At 42.8% G+C, this 13,263-nt stretch overlaps 1 protein-coding gene across 3 annotated transcripts in view; it reads right to left on the bottom strand.

The window, feature by feature from the left end:
* LOC134956875 (putative ferric-chelate reductase 1) overlaps window positions 1-13,263 on the bottom strand; it is a 234,925-nt gene that overhangs the window by 57,447 nt on the left and 164,215 nt on the right. For all 3 annotated transcript variants that reach the window (XM_063938760.1, XM_063938759.1, XM_063938761.1), the window contains exon 11: window positions 3,201-3,287. In XM_063938760.1, coding sequence (XP_063794830.1) covers window positions 3,201-3,287 — 87 coding nt within the window. The remainder of the gene's footprint in view (window positions 1-3,200; window positions 3,288-13,263) is intronic.

Below are 13,263 nucleotides of genomic sequence, written 5' to 3'. Positions count from 1 at the left end.
AGGCAGCTCGCAGTCATTCAAAACTCTTATGCTGTCGCAGACCACTCTTGTTGTTGTAGAAGATCATGGCTCTACAGTGGCCTCTGTTGAGCTACATAACAAATTTGTGAAGGAAGTGAACATGCTAACCTCTTTGGTGTGCAGTGCTGCTTATAAACAGTTCTGTGCCTTGACATTTCGCAAGACCTATAGTCAGAGAATACAGTTCACAAACAGACAGTCAGATGTGTATACTCTACTCATGCACTGCACATCCGGAAACTTATTGCACACCTCTTGTATGTACTATCTACTGTTACTCTGAAAGCAAAGCAGCATTCGAAGGGTGTTAACTCAATTGACAATCTTAAAGTTATTTATTTACTTTTTGGTTTGTTAGGCATCATTCCAGATGTTTTATAATCACTTTTTTCCCTTAGAGCTCAAAGTTTGATTGTCTTGTTAGGCCTTAAATTAAATTAGTGGACAATTTCAGAGTTGAATACTGTCACTATATAAAATAGAATTTGAGTCCGCACTAGAAATGATATATTAGTAGACATCAAACAAAAAACAATATCCGACTGTAATTTAACATAGTGTTTATACAGTATACAATTGGTGGTGCTCCCAGAAATTTTGTAGATGGCAACTACATGAGTTAAAGAGAGACAGAAATAAAGATCTTTTTATAATTCAAAAAGAATATAGTAAATAATGACACATTAAAATAATTTTTTTAATATTTGCTATTTAAAAAAACAACAACCCTTTATAGTATGTGAGATTAAAAAGATAGGAACACATTGGTCCCAAAATGTGTGTGTGTACACAAGTGTGTCAATAATAATAATGATAGGGTTCAAAGAGCCAGTATTTGAACCCTACCACTATTATTGACATACTCTTGTACACACACAAATTTTGGGATGAATGTGTTAATGTCTTTTTAATCTCACTCACTAAAAAGGTTGTTTTAAAAAAAAAAAAAATTTGCAAATATTAAAAATTACATTTTAATGTGTCGTTATTTACCATATTCTTTTTTATTTATATTTTAGAGTTCTCCAAGATGATCTTGGAATACTTCCATCTAGTAATTTTCACTATCGGAAACTCACCAACAACATTCCTACACGGTGGCGTCACAAGGGGGGTGCGGCCCGCTCCCGGGTGTCACCCGCCGAGGGGTGACACCAAAATGCCAGCTCCTGCTTAGAGACAGGAGCTGGGTGCTGCACTGTTACATTATGTGCAGCACTCGGCTCCTGTCACTCTGTAGGAGCCAGCACTGCAAGCACAGCACTCCCCGGGAGTGAGCCTACACCTCCTAAACCCCCCAAGTGACAAAAAAAACGGGTGTCGGGACGCGAAGCTCCGCCCCTCCTCAGAAAGCACCGCCCCATTCCAGTCATTCAAGCAGTGAAAACGGATGCCAGCCCGTGAAGCCCCGCCCCTTCTCGCAAAGCCCCGCCCCCTCTTTTGCCGCCGCACCGGGTGTCCAAGAGGTGAGTGACGCCTCTGTTCCTACAAACTCATAAGAAAAGGTAATGTCTGAGGCAGGAGCAGACTAAGAGCCTAATTCAGATTTGATTGCTGGGCTGCATTTTTTGCTGCCCTGCAATCAGGTAGTCACCACCTACAAGGGAAGGGGAAAAGTCTGTGCAAGTGTGCGTTCACTTCTGTAGCAGAGCTGCACAAAAATCAGTTTGTGCTTTCTCTGCACAGCCCAGGACTTACTCAGCCACTGCGATGGAATCCTGCTGATCGGGGCCGGAGCTGACGTCAGACACCCTCCCTTCAAACGCTTGATCCTGCCTGCATTTTTCCGAACACTCCTGGAAAATGGTCAGTTGCCACCCACAAACGGCCTCTTCCTTTCAATCTCCTTGCGAACGCCTGTGCGTTCGGATGTTTAGCATCATCCCATCGCTAGGCACCGATGCCTGTTGCTGGTGTGTGACGCGCCGGCGCAGTGTGGCTCTGACGCATGCACAGTTCAGATCTGATTGCCCGCTGTGTGAAAACGCACAGCAGCGATCAGATCTGAATTACCCCCAAAGAGAGGAAAGGGCCTTTGTGCAGGCTCTATGCGGGGCCAGCTCTTCTCTGGCAGTTCATGTAACTGTATAGACTCTGACTTTGTGCCAGAGTCTACTGCTCATGTGCAGGTCTCCTGGAACATGGCACCCGTTCCTTATTTCCGGGGACATATCTACTAAGCCTACGCAAATCACTGTGAAAATGGACGTCAGGCCATTTTCCCAGTGATTCCTGTCTGCAGTGCTAGCTGCCACTGGACTCCGGAAAAGTAAGTATAATTACATTGGTGCAGGGTGTGCGGTGTAGGCCCCCTTGGACCTAGGGTCCCTGTGTACTACACACGCTGCACCCATTATAGATATGGCAATGAGCTGAAGAATACAAAACAGTATGTAAGTGTCAGGGGCATATCAAGATAGTAGGGGGGTCTGTGTGCAGTCTCCATGTGGGCCCCCTCCTTTCTAGCAGCCAGTGCAGTTGAGTAGACTTTGGTAGTGTGCCAGAGGCTACTGAACATGCACTGGTATCCGTGAACAAGGTGTCTGTGCCATGTTTCTTCTGATTGTTCTACTGCACATGTTCAAATCGCCGGAAAATGGCCACTGCGCCATTTTCCCAGTGATTTGTGCAGTGCCAACAAAGCAGAACTCCAGAGAGGTGTGAATTAATCATGGGTGAAAGGTGTGCAGTGTTGGCCCCCAAGACCCATTATAAATTCTCCTCTAGTAAGTGTTGTGACTAGACTAAGCAAATATTAATCTCTTTTGGCCACAATTACAAAAACAAAAATTTGACAACATCTATTGGAAAGGAGACTTTACTAATCATTAAGTATTATGGTGGCTCGATTATGCATTGAGATTGTGTAGAAGTCAATGACTTAGGAAATATTACGCAGAGAATAAATTGAAGTTGAAAAGATAATGGATATTTCAAAATGCAAAATTAACCATAAAGTAAAACAAATTCTCATAAATCTATATAACTCAGTTGCCCTTTACTACAACTGCAGACTGCATATTATCAATAGTTAGTTTGTGTTTAAATGGTGTGGTAAACCATATAATCCTTTTTTATTATTTTGAATGGGAACTCCTTCATTAAGCAATCTACATTCAATGCTTTCAAAATATTGCATGGCTCACATAGCATAAATTGAGAAGGCAAATAATACTTACATAGCTCCAGCCAGCAGCTTCAACAAACACCATAATAAAGGCAATTATTGTCAGAATTACAGTCAGTACCATGAGAAAGAAATGAGTCTGTAAGAACCAAAACAGACAGATAGGTATTAAATTCTGCAAATCATTGTTAGAACACAAAAAAGAGTTATTGTTAGTAGAGATGTGCGCGGACACTCCTGTTTTCATTTTGGTTTTGCCAAAACCACCCTCAGTGTTTTGTTTTTGTTTTTCAGTTTTGGCAAATCCACCCTCGTTTTGGTTCGGATTTGGATTAGGTTTTGGATTTTTTTGGAAAATTGGTAAAAATAGCTAAAATCATGTAATTTGGATTTTTTTTCTGTTCCTACGTTAACATTCATTTCCAGTATTTCGAGTCAATTATGACCCCCTCACAGCTCACAATACTGTTCACCAATATTGGTCAAAAGCTGTAGCGAGCTGGCTGGCTAAACAAAGTGACAGAGCAGCGGCACAAACACATGGCAGTTACTTTAATAATATAGCACATCTTTGAAACATTTCAGCACAACAGTAGCAGACAAGATGGCAGTTTAATAAACTATATAATCCCATAGAATGGTTTAATTAATTGAGAACTAGATAAGAGGCCCAAACCCAGTACCGGTAAATAATGGAGGTAGAGTATTTTAACACTAGTGGATGCCAGGTAAAGCATGTCATTGATGACTTGATTATTCATTTGCAGGGGTGAACTGGGCTGGAAATTTCTGGAGGCATCCCTAATGGGGGTGGGGTCTGTTGAGAGGGTGGGGAATGGTGATGGTCGGGGTCTAGGGAGGGGAGGAGCATTCTTTCCTGAAATGCAAGAGCATGGGGCCTGGCTGATCAAGGACTGACCTGGCATCCCAGCATCCCAATCCACCCCTGTTCATTTGATTAGTGCCATGGTGCACCATTAAGAATTGAGAAGCAGTTATAATTATAAATAATAGTCATAGAGGAAGACAACTGGGCCTTGAAAAAAAGAAGATCATCAACAGTGCCCTAGAAAAGGAAAGCCCAATAAAGTACAATGAAATGAAAAGTGGTGCACGATGGAAGTGATCCGCAGCGCCCAATTATAGAGTACATAAACAAATAAGCAAAAATGGAAAACAGTGACTTACAGTTAAAGATAATATAGGACAAGTACAAGGTACATCTGCATCAGCAGATGACACTGAAATACAGTAAGTATCAGGGTGGCAGAAAACTGCGGGATTTGGTGCCATAGAAGATGGTTTAAGCAAGAGAAGTAAAGCACATAATGGAATAGCTTACATTTTAATGGGGAGGGACAGACAGACCGGGTTGACACAAGTGGGGTAGACAGAGGGTTTGGAACAGAGGGTTAGGATGAGATTTCTCTTGGTTTGGTGAAGAAGTGGGTTTTGAGTGCCCATTTGAAGTTTTGTAGAGAGGTGGAGAGTCTAAGGGGGAGATGAAGATAATTGCAGAGAAAGGGAGCAGCATGTGAAAAATCTTGGAGGTAGGAGTGGGAAGAAGTAATCAGTAGTCAGGAGAAGCGGCGTGCAGTAGTGGAGTGACGACAAGATAAGGGTGGGAGTGTTAAGGGAGATAAGTGCAGGGATATAAATGGTAGAGGAGCAGGTGAGGGCTTTGGAAGTAAGTGTGAGAAGCCCGGGTTGAATTTTGAAAGGGAAGAGAAGCCAATGAAGGTATTGTAGGAGAAGGGAGGTGGACATAGTACATTTAGTGAGGAAGATGAGCCCGGCTGCAGCATTGAGTGTAGAGTGGAGTGGAAACAGGTATTTGTCAGGGATGCCAGATAGGAGGAGATTACGGTAATCTAGTCTGGAGATGACCAGTGAGTGGATAAGCGTGTTAGTAGCATCCTGGGTGTGAAAGGGTCTAATCCTGGAAATATTTTTGAGATGAAAATGGCAGGTTTGCGAGAGGTGCTAAATGTGCAGTTTGCAGGAGAGGGAGGAGTCAATGATTACTCCAAGACAGTGCACTTGGTGGCTACAGGAGATAGTAGTGCCATCAATAGATAATGAAATTGTGGAGGTTGGAGGTAGGAAGATGACCAGCTCTATCTTAGACATGTTAAGTTTAAGAAAGCACTGAGACATCCAAGAAGAGCTAGCAGAGAGACAGTTGGAGATATGCTTAAGAAGAGTGGGTGAGAGGTCATGGGTGGAAATGTAGACTTTAAAGATAAAATCATTAAAGAAGAGTGCATACATTGTTTTTTTAAGTTATATTAAATAATGGGTGGTACTCTTGTTCTTGCTGTAACTGCACAGTGTCTGAGTCACAAATGAATCAAGATCCAAAAGTAAACTTGCTCACGAGAGAAACAAATAATCTTCAATTAAAGATCATATACAATGTTATTGTTTGAAGATTATTTGTATTCAACAGAGGGGAAACACATACTGTAAGTAGCTGTTTATGTTGTCTCCATGGTTACTAGATCACTTGTAGTACAATAAAGCCAACAGTATACAAACATACAAACTTAAAGCCAATCTCAAAGTTTTATCCAAATCAAGCAAAAAGCCCCTACATAGAAATCTTTCAGAAGATGGTTGAGGAGGACCTAGAGAAAATCCAAGAATTAAAGTGGAATTAATCTATAAATTTCAAAGCAACAGAATATAAGGCCCTAAAGCAGGGCTTGCCAAACCGGTCCTCGAGATCTACCAACAGTTCATGTTTTCCAGGCCTCCTGGAGATCTGTAGAATTGTCAGTTAGGAATGAATGCAGCACATCTTAATTAGTAATGACTACACCTGTGCACCAGCTAGGTGGTCTGGAAAATGTGAACCGTTGGTAGATCTCGAGGACTGGTTTGGCCAGCTCTGCCATAAAGGAACTAAAAGAAAATAACTCCATTATCATCAAACACGCAGATAAGACGGTAAACTCATTATCTTAGACAAAGAGACCTACATTATGGAAGCAAGAAGACTCCAGTTTGATACCACCTCATATGAGCGGGCAACGAAGATAGTAAAAAAACAGCTATGCCCCGACCACAGCATGTTTAACTTGCAGCCCCCCCCCCCCCCACCTGCTTATCTGTTACCTACTTGGGTGTTGTATAACAAACCAAAGACAAATTCATAGTATATGCAAGTATACCTGGCCAATAAAGCTGATTCTGATTATAATATGTTATTCTGGCGTATGCTTAAAGGATTATTCTAAGGTCCATGGTATGAACCATGAACCTGTATGTGCATGTCCTTTAGATTTATTTATTTTATGTAATCTTATTTTATTTTATTTATCTATTGCCTTAAGACTTAACAGTATAAGAGGAGATGACCAATACCTGTATAGTTACAGAGGAGAGCACTGCAGTTGAACCCAGAAGATTCATATCTCCCATTTGGACAACCAGTAGAAACAATGTATTTCCTTTTAGCTGGGATATTTAAACCGTATCTCTGGCTGTACCTATCATCTCTGACAAAGCCCCTGGCAGAGTAAAATGCGTTAGTTGGTACTCTGGTATAGCACCTACACCTACAGAGCATTTTTATATGCCCTGCTGCATCAGAGAATTTTCTACTTGTGTCATTTAGCCACATGGAAGTCCCTGCAGAAGCTGAACTCCGGCACCATATCCAAAGGGAATGTGAGCATCAGAGCACCTTTCAGCCAGGACAGCGTCTCCCAGAGTAGCATGAGAAAGGGAGCCGCAGATCCAGTACCATCGGACCCCCAAGTTAAAGACCAGACCAGATGACATCTGGGTAATCAACATAAGGACAAGGCTCACATCTTCAGCACCAGGGATTCAGCCCCTCTTTGTATTTCACCTACAATCTTACTGGTAAGAGTAGTAAGCTGCTAAACTTCTTCAATACTTACTTTTAAGTAACCACTCCACGGAAATCCAACAAGCATATGAAATCTGGGTGTATAACCACCGTTCTTGTAGTACTTTGGACAAATAGTGTCCTCTCCTACATATACTGTATATGCATATTGTATATTAATGTTCTGCTTTTGACCTTTGGCATTTTTATCTATTTATCTAATAATATCTACTTGATATTTTATGTGACCTTTATTTTAGAAAGCAACTTAATTATGAAATAATACACTGATAATCCCTGGATATCTATCGTACTACAAGTGATCTATGAACCCACAAGGAGACAACATAAACAGCTACTTACAGTATGTGTCTCCCCTCTGTTGAATAGAAATAATCTTCAACAATTACATTGTATGTGGTGTTTCATTGAAGTTTGTTTCTTTCGTGAGCAAGGTTACTTTTGTATTTTGATTCATTTGTGCAGAGCCGGCCATAGGTATAGGCAAACTAGGCAATTGCCTAGGGCATTTGATATGCCCAGGGGCATCAGCAGCTTCTGCTGATTAAAATGATATGCGGCATGCCTATATTCTGTGTGTAGCATTTCATATGCAGATACAGCCGCAGTCGCACACAGTATATAGGCATGCTGCATATCATTTTAATCAGCAGAAGCTGCTTGTGCATCCTAGCCACATAGCAATGCAAATAAGATGCATTTTCATAAAAAAAGGTGCCCGACGTTAGCATTGAGGCAATATTTATGAGGACACATCTGTATCCAAGCAGAGGCAGAGGTCACAGTGTTAGTGGCAGTGTGAGTGCTGTGTGCATGTGAGTGGGTTGGTTGTGCAGTAGTGTTCGGAATATGTGTAAGGAGCATTATGTGTGTCATGTAAAAATGCATTAATAATATGCAACATATGTGTAAGGGGCACTATGTGTGTCATTATGTGTATAAGGGCATTAATAATGTGCGGCATATGTGTAACAGGGAACTACTGTATGTGTGTCATTATGTGTATAGGGGCACTAATAATGTGCAGCAAATGTGTAGGGGGCACTATGTGTGTCATTATGTGTATTAGGGCATTAATAATGTGCAGCATATGTGTAAGGGACATTATGTGTAAAAGGGCATTAATAAAAGAAGTCATAATGTGTAAGGTGCATTATGTTTATAAGGACATTAATAAGGTGTCTCATGTGTAAGGAGCATTACTGTGTGGAATGTGTGTAAATGCATTACTAATGTGTGGCATTATGCGTATAAGGTGCTCTACCATGTGGCGTTGCGTATAGAAAGGGCACTACTGTATCATCTAATGTGAATAAAAAGCAATAGGGTGTGGTGTAATGTGAATAAGGAGCAATTCAGTGTGATGTAATGTGAATAAGGGGCTCTACTGTGAGGAGTAACGGTTATAAGGTAAAGTGATACTTCTGTGGGATGTAATATGAATTATGGACACTTTTGCATGATCATATGTGAATAAAGTTGCAGTACTGTGTGACATAATTGGAATTGGGGTTATTGCGTGGCCATGCCCCTTGCCAGCAAAAACACACCCCTTTTTGGGCTGTGCGCCAAATGTGCAAACCGTTCCTATTTAAAATATAGGGGGTACAAGGTCAGAGGCGGAACCAGCGGTGGTGCTAGGGGGCACCAGCCAAAATCTTGCCTAGGGCATCATATTGGTTAGGGCCGGCTCTGCATTTGTGGCTAAGACACTGAACAGTCACAGCAAGAACAAGAATATCACTCATTTAATCTAATTTCACTCACTCACATTGTGAGCAAAGTTACTTTGGATCTTGAGTCATTTGTAATTTAAAACACTACGGACGGAATGTAATAAAGTCCGAGATCAGCTGCCATGCCGAATGCTGGCAAAACTAAGATGTTTTTTTAAAGGGGCAATCATTTACAAATGAGATTGCCAATAATTTATACTAAGAAAACACAGTACTTACAAACCACCAAAAACTGTTGAATATTTTCTACATATAAGATTCCTGCATCTCCCACAGGTGGTACTGTCCCACCAATTATATTATATACACAGAGATAGTAAATACTATCAAGGGAGCGCTGGAAACCTTGATAAATTTAAAACATATTCAATTTATTTATACTCCAAATATACATCATAAAACATATATATAAAAAATATACTTGGTCTATAGAAATCCACATGCAATATCTACTTAGTAAATTGCCCTTAACATCCACTCATAGTAAATGTCCATATAGTTACTCTTGTGCAATTGGTAACAAGTTGTTACTTTTGGACAAACATCTCTTTAAGCCGGGATATAGAGTTGCAGTCTCTAATTGAAGCCACTTGAGAAGATTTTTGCTGGCAATGGGAGAGCGCTGTGTTTATCAATGTCCACAATGGTATGCTACGACCCCAGTTGTGACTAGCCGCATTAGATGTCTCTTAGGCCGGGATAGAAAGTGTCAATTGCAATTTTAACCACTTGAAGAGATTTTTGCTGGCAGGGGGAGTACGCTGTGTTAAACAATGTCTACAGTGGTGTACTATGACCCCTGATATAACTAGCCACAAAAGGTGTCTCAAAGTACTCATGCCCTCAGCGGCTTCTGATATACAGGGTGCGGACCTCCTTGGCGAGGTCTCGCAATAGCCTTTACCCTGTTTAAGTGGCTCACCGGAAGGATCCTCTACGAAACCGCTTGCCAGTATAGCGGAGAAACGCGTAAGGAAGGCACCAGCACCTGCATCTTTCTGCCCGTTGGATCTCCACTACTTTCTCTGCCTTGCCGGTTGCCAGTCGTAGTACACCGCTATAGACATTGTTTAACACAGCATACTCCCCCTGCCAGCAAAAATCTTTTCAAGTGGTTAAAATAGCAATTGACACTTTCTATCCCGGCCTAAGAGACATCTAATGCGGCTTGGCACAACCAGGGTCGTAGCATACCCTTGTGGACATTGATAAACACAGCGCTCTCCCCCTGCCAGCAAAAATCTTCTCAAGTGGCTTCAATTAGAGACTGCAACTCTATATCCCGGCTTAAAGAGATGCTTGTCCAAAAGTAACAACTTGTTACCAATTGCACAAGAGTAACTATATGGACATTTACTATGAGTGGATGTTAAGGGCAATTTACTAAGGAGATATTGCATACGGATTTATATAGACCGAGTATATTTTATATATATATGTTTTATGATGTATATTTGAAGTATAAATAAATTGAATATGTTTTCAATTTATCAAGGTTTCCAGCGCTCCCTTGATAGTATTTACTATCTCTGTGTATACAATCATTTACAAGGCTAAATCATGCCTTGTAAATGAATGCCCCTTTAAAAAAAAGTCAGAGTTCGGCCGGCATCACGCTTGGTCGCCGTACTCGGACCTCATTACATCCCGCCTTACATGAGCACAGGAACATCACCTATTATTTTGATCTTATTTTAACTTGCTCATATTTAATTGCACTTGCCTATTCTGTGTCTTATATTTATCCTACATTTCTCTTTTATTGAATAAATATTCTCTAAAAAATAAACAATATATGCACTCTTCTTTAGTGCTATTATCTTTAAAGTTAACGACACATGTCCACTCAAAGCTTCTCTATAAACGGTGTTCTAGTTCTGTGCAAAAAAGGGGGGGAACCCCTAATCTGTAGAATAAGCAACAGGGTGGGTTATTATATTTAGAAATTAGCACAGTTGGGAAAAACCCACACTCAACTAATGGATTTAAGGTGGCTAACAGTGTTATTCCACGCCACCTTTGGAACATGTCAGATTCATCATCATTACCCTCCTCACTGTTGTTAATATTATCATCGTCATCACACAATATTAGCTCATCCCCACTGGAATCCACCGTTACAGTGAATCCACCATTAGAGAAGTTTCTGTTTGTTGTAATTGGTGGTACAGGTCTTTGTAATTAATTTTAATGAACATCAGTTTTTCCAGATTTTTTGGAAGTAGCCTCCTACACCGATTGCTCACAAGGTTCCTGGCTGTGCTAAAAACTCTTTCCAAATTCACACTGGTCCACCCTAGGGCAGTTTAAGTACACCAAAAATGAGTCTACACAAAGGGATCCAAATTGCCTTTTTTCCCTCCCAGTATTCAAAGGGACTGTGTGACATGATCATTTGTACATTGTCCTTAAAATAATCTCCCACCATCCTATTGATGTTTACTGTATTAGATTGAGTCACAGCCGGAGAGTGGCCAATACTTGTGATTACCTCTTGGTGTGCAGCTCAGCCACAGCGAAGAATTTTTGCAGAACAATTTCCCTTATCAGAAAAGTGCAGGCTTACTTTAACAAACAAAAGCCAGTTAGATACCGAAGACAATGGAAAGCAGTTGCCTCTAGGTGCCGGCCCTGTAGGGGGCACACTGACCTCCTCCATTGTTCCAGGTTTTGCTTTATGTGCACAAGAGCAGGAATAATCAGTGAGTACAGGGGGCATGAGTATGTCTGGGTACTGCTGGGGTGGTGGAATGTGCAGGGGGAGGGTGAATGTGGATGCATACCTCCCAACTGTCCCGATTTTCGCGGGACTGTCCCATTTCTTGGGGGAACTGTCCTGCTTTCCCTCCCGCGGGCAGTAGTGTCCCGCGGTGGGGAGGAGCAGTAGGGAGGCTCCTGTCACTGCAGCTCTGCTTAGCAGAGCAGCGGAGAGTATACACTGGGTGCATGCACACAGTGTCTATTCAGTGGAGACAGGGGGAGAGAGGGCATGCCAGCAGCTCATAGAGCGCTTGGCATGCCCCCTCACTGACAACGGGGCGTGGCTATCGATTGCCACAAAGTCACACCCCTTTTCCATAGACCACACCCCCTTTTTAGCCAGGCACGCGCTCCATGCCCGCAGATGTCCCTCTTCCTATGTTTCATATGTTGGGAGGTATGTGGATGTGATCAGCAGGATCAGTGGAGGGAGAATGTGTGGGACGGGACTGGAGGCTAGAGCAGTTTAAAAAAAAAAAACAATAACATTTATTAGCACACCATCGGGGTGCCATTAGGGTGCTATTAGGAGTAGGACTGGAGTAGACTCAGGGTTTTATGTGTCTGCATAATACATAGATACAACTTATTGGTGCCTGGGAATCAGAAGGATGACAGTGCCTGCAGGCATTATCATTGTCAGTGTTTGTTACACACACACACACACACACACACACTGCAGTGCAAACACATAATTATGTGTGGTGCTGCAAAAACAGGAAAAAAACAAACAAACCTAAAAGGCAGTGGCATAAGTCCATCTCCATCGCCTGGAGGCAAGTTAGAGTTTGGTGCCCCCACCCCTTGAAAAAAAAGGGAAATTTTTATTTAGTTTAGGGCTAGGACAAAGGTGACAGGTCCAGGAGGGACAGTGCCAGGACAGGGGTGACAGGGCCAATACTGAGTTGAAAGGGACAGTCCAGTGGGGCCAGGACAGACAAACTAAGACAGAGGGGACAGGAGCAGGACAGAGGTGACAAGGCCAGGACAGGAGAGATGGGTGACAGGACCAGGACAGAGGGGACAGGGAGAGGACAGGGGTGAAAGCGGGCCATGACAAAACAGAGGGGACAGGAGAGAAGGGTGTCAGGGACAGGACAAAGGTGACAGGGTCAATACAGAGATGACAGGGACAGTACAGTGGGGAAGAACAGAAATTACAGGGACAAGATAGAGAACCAAGATAGAGGTGACAGGGACAAAAGGAAGCTGACTGGACCAGGATAGAGGGGACAAGGACAGGACAGGGATGACAGGGGCAAAACCAGCACAGAGGTACCAGGACAGGACATGGGTGATAGGGATAGGAGAGTGAGGAGACAGGGCCAGGACAGAGGTGGCAGGGATGGGACAGGATAGGGGTGACAGGGACAGGACAGAAGTGATAGAGATGGGACAGGACAGGGTTGACAAGGACAGGAGAACAGGGAGATAGGGTAAGCAGAGAGGTGACAGGGATGGGATAGTACAGGGGTGACAGGGATGAAAGAGAGGGAAGGCAGGACCACCACAGAGGTGACAGGGATGGGACAGGATAGGGGTGAGAGGGACAGGAGAGAGGGGAGACATGGCCAGCACAGATTTGACAGGGATGGGACAGAACAGGGGTGACAGGGACAGGAGGGGCAGGGCCAGCACAGAGGTGGCAGGGATGGGACAGGACAGGGGTGACAGGAGAGAGGAGAGGAAGGGCCAACACAGAGGTGGCAGGGATGGGACAGGAAAGGGGTGTCAGGAGAGAG

The sequence above is a fragment of the Pseudophryne corroboree genome, chromosome 9 (genome assembly GCF_028390025.1).
Source record: "Pseudophryne corroboree isolate aPseCor3 chromosome 9, aPseCor3.hap2, whole genome shotgun sequence".
Classification (NCBI taxonomy): Eukaryota; Metazoa; Chordata; class Amphibia; order Anura; family Myobatrachidae; genus Pseudophryne; species Pseudophryne corroboree.
Note: the sequence above shows the minus strand (reverse complement) of the source record. Positions and strands in the feature narration are given on the sequence as shown.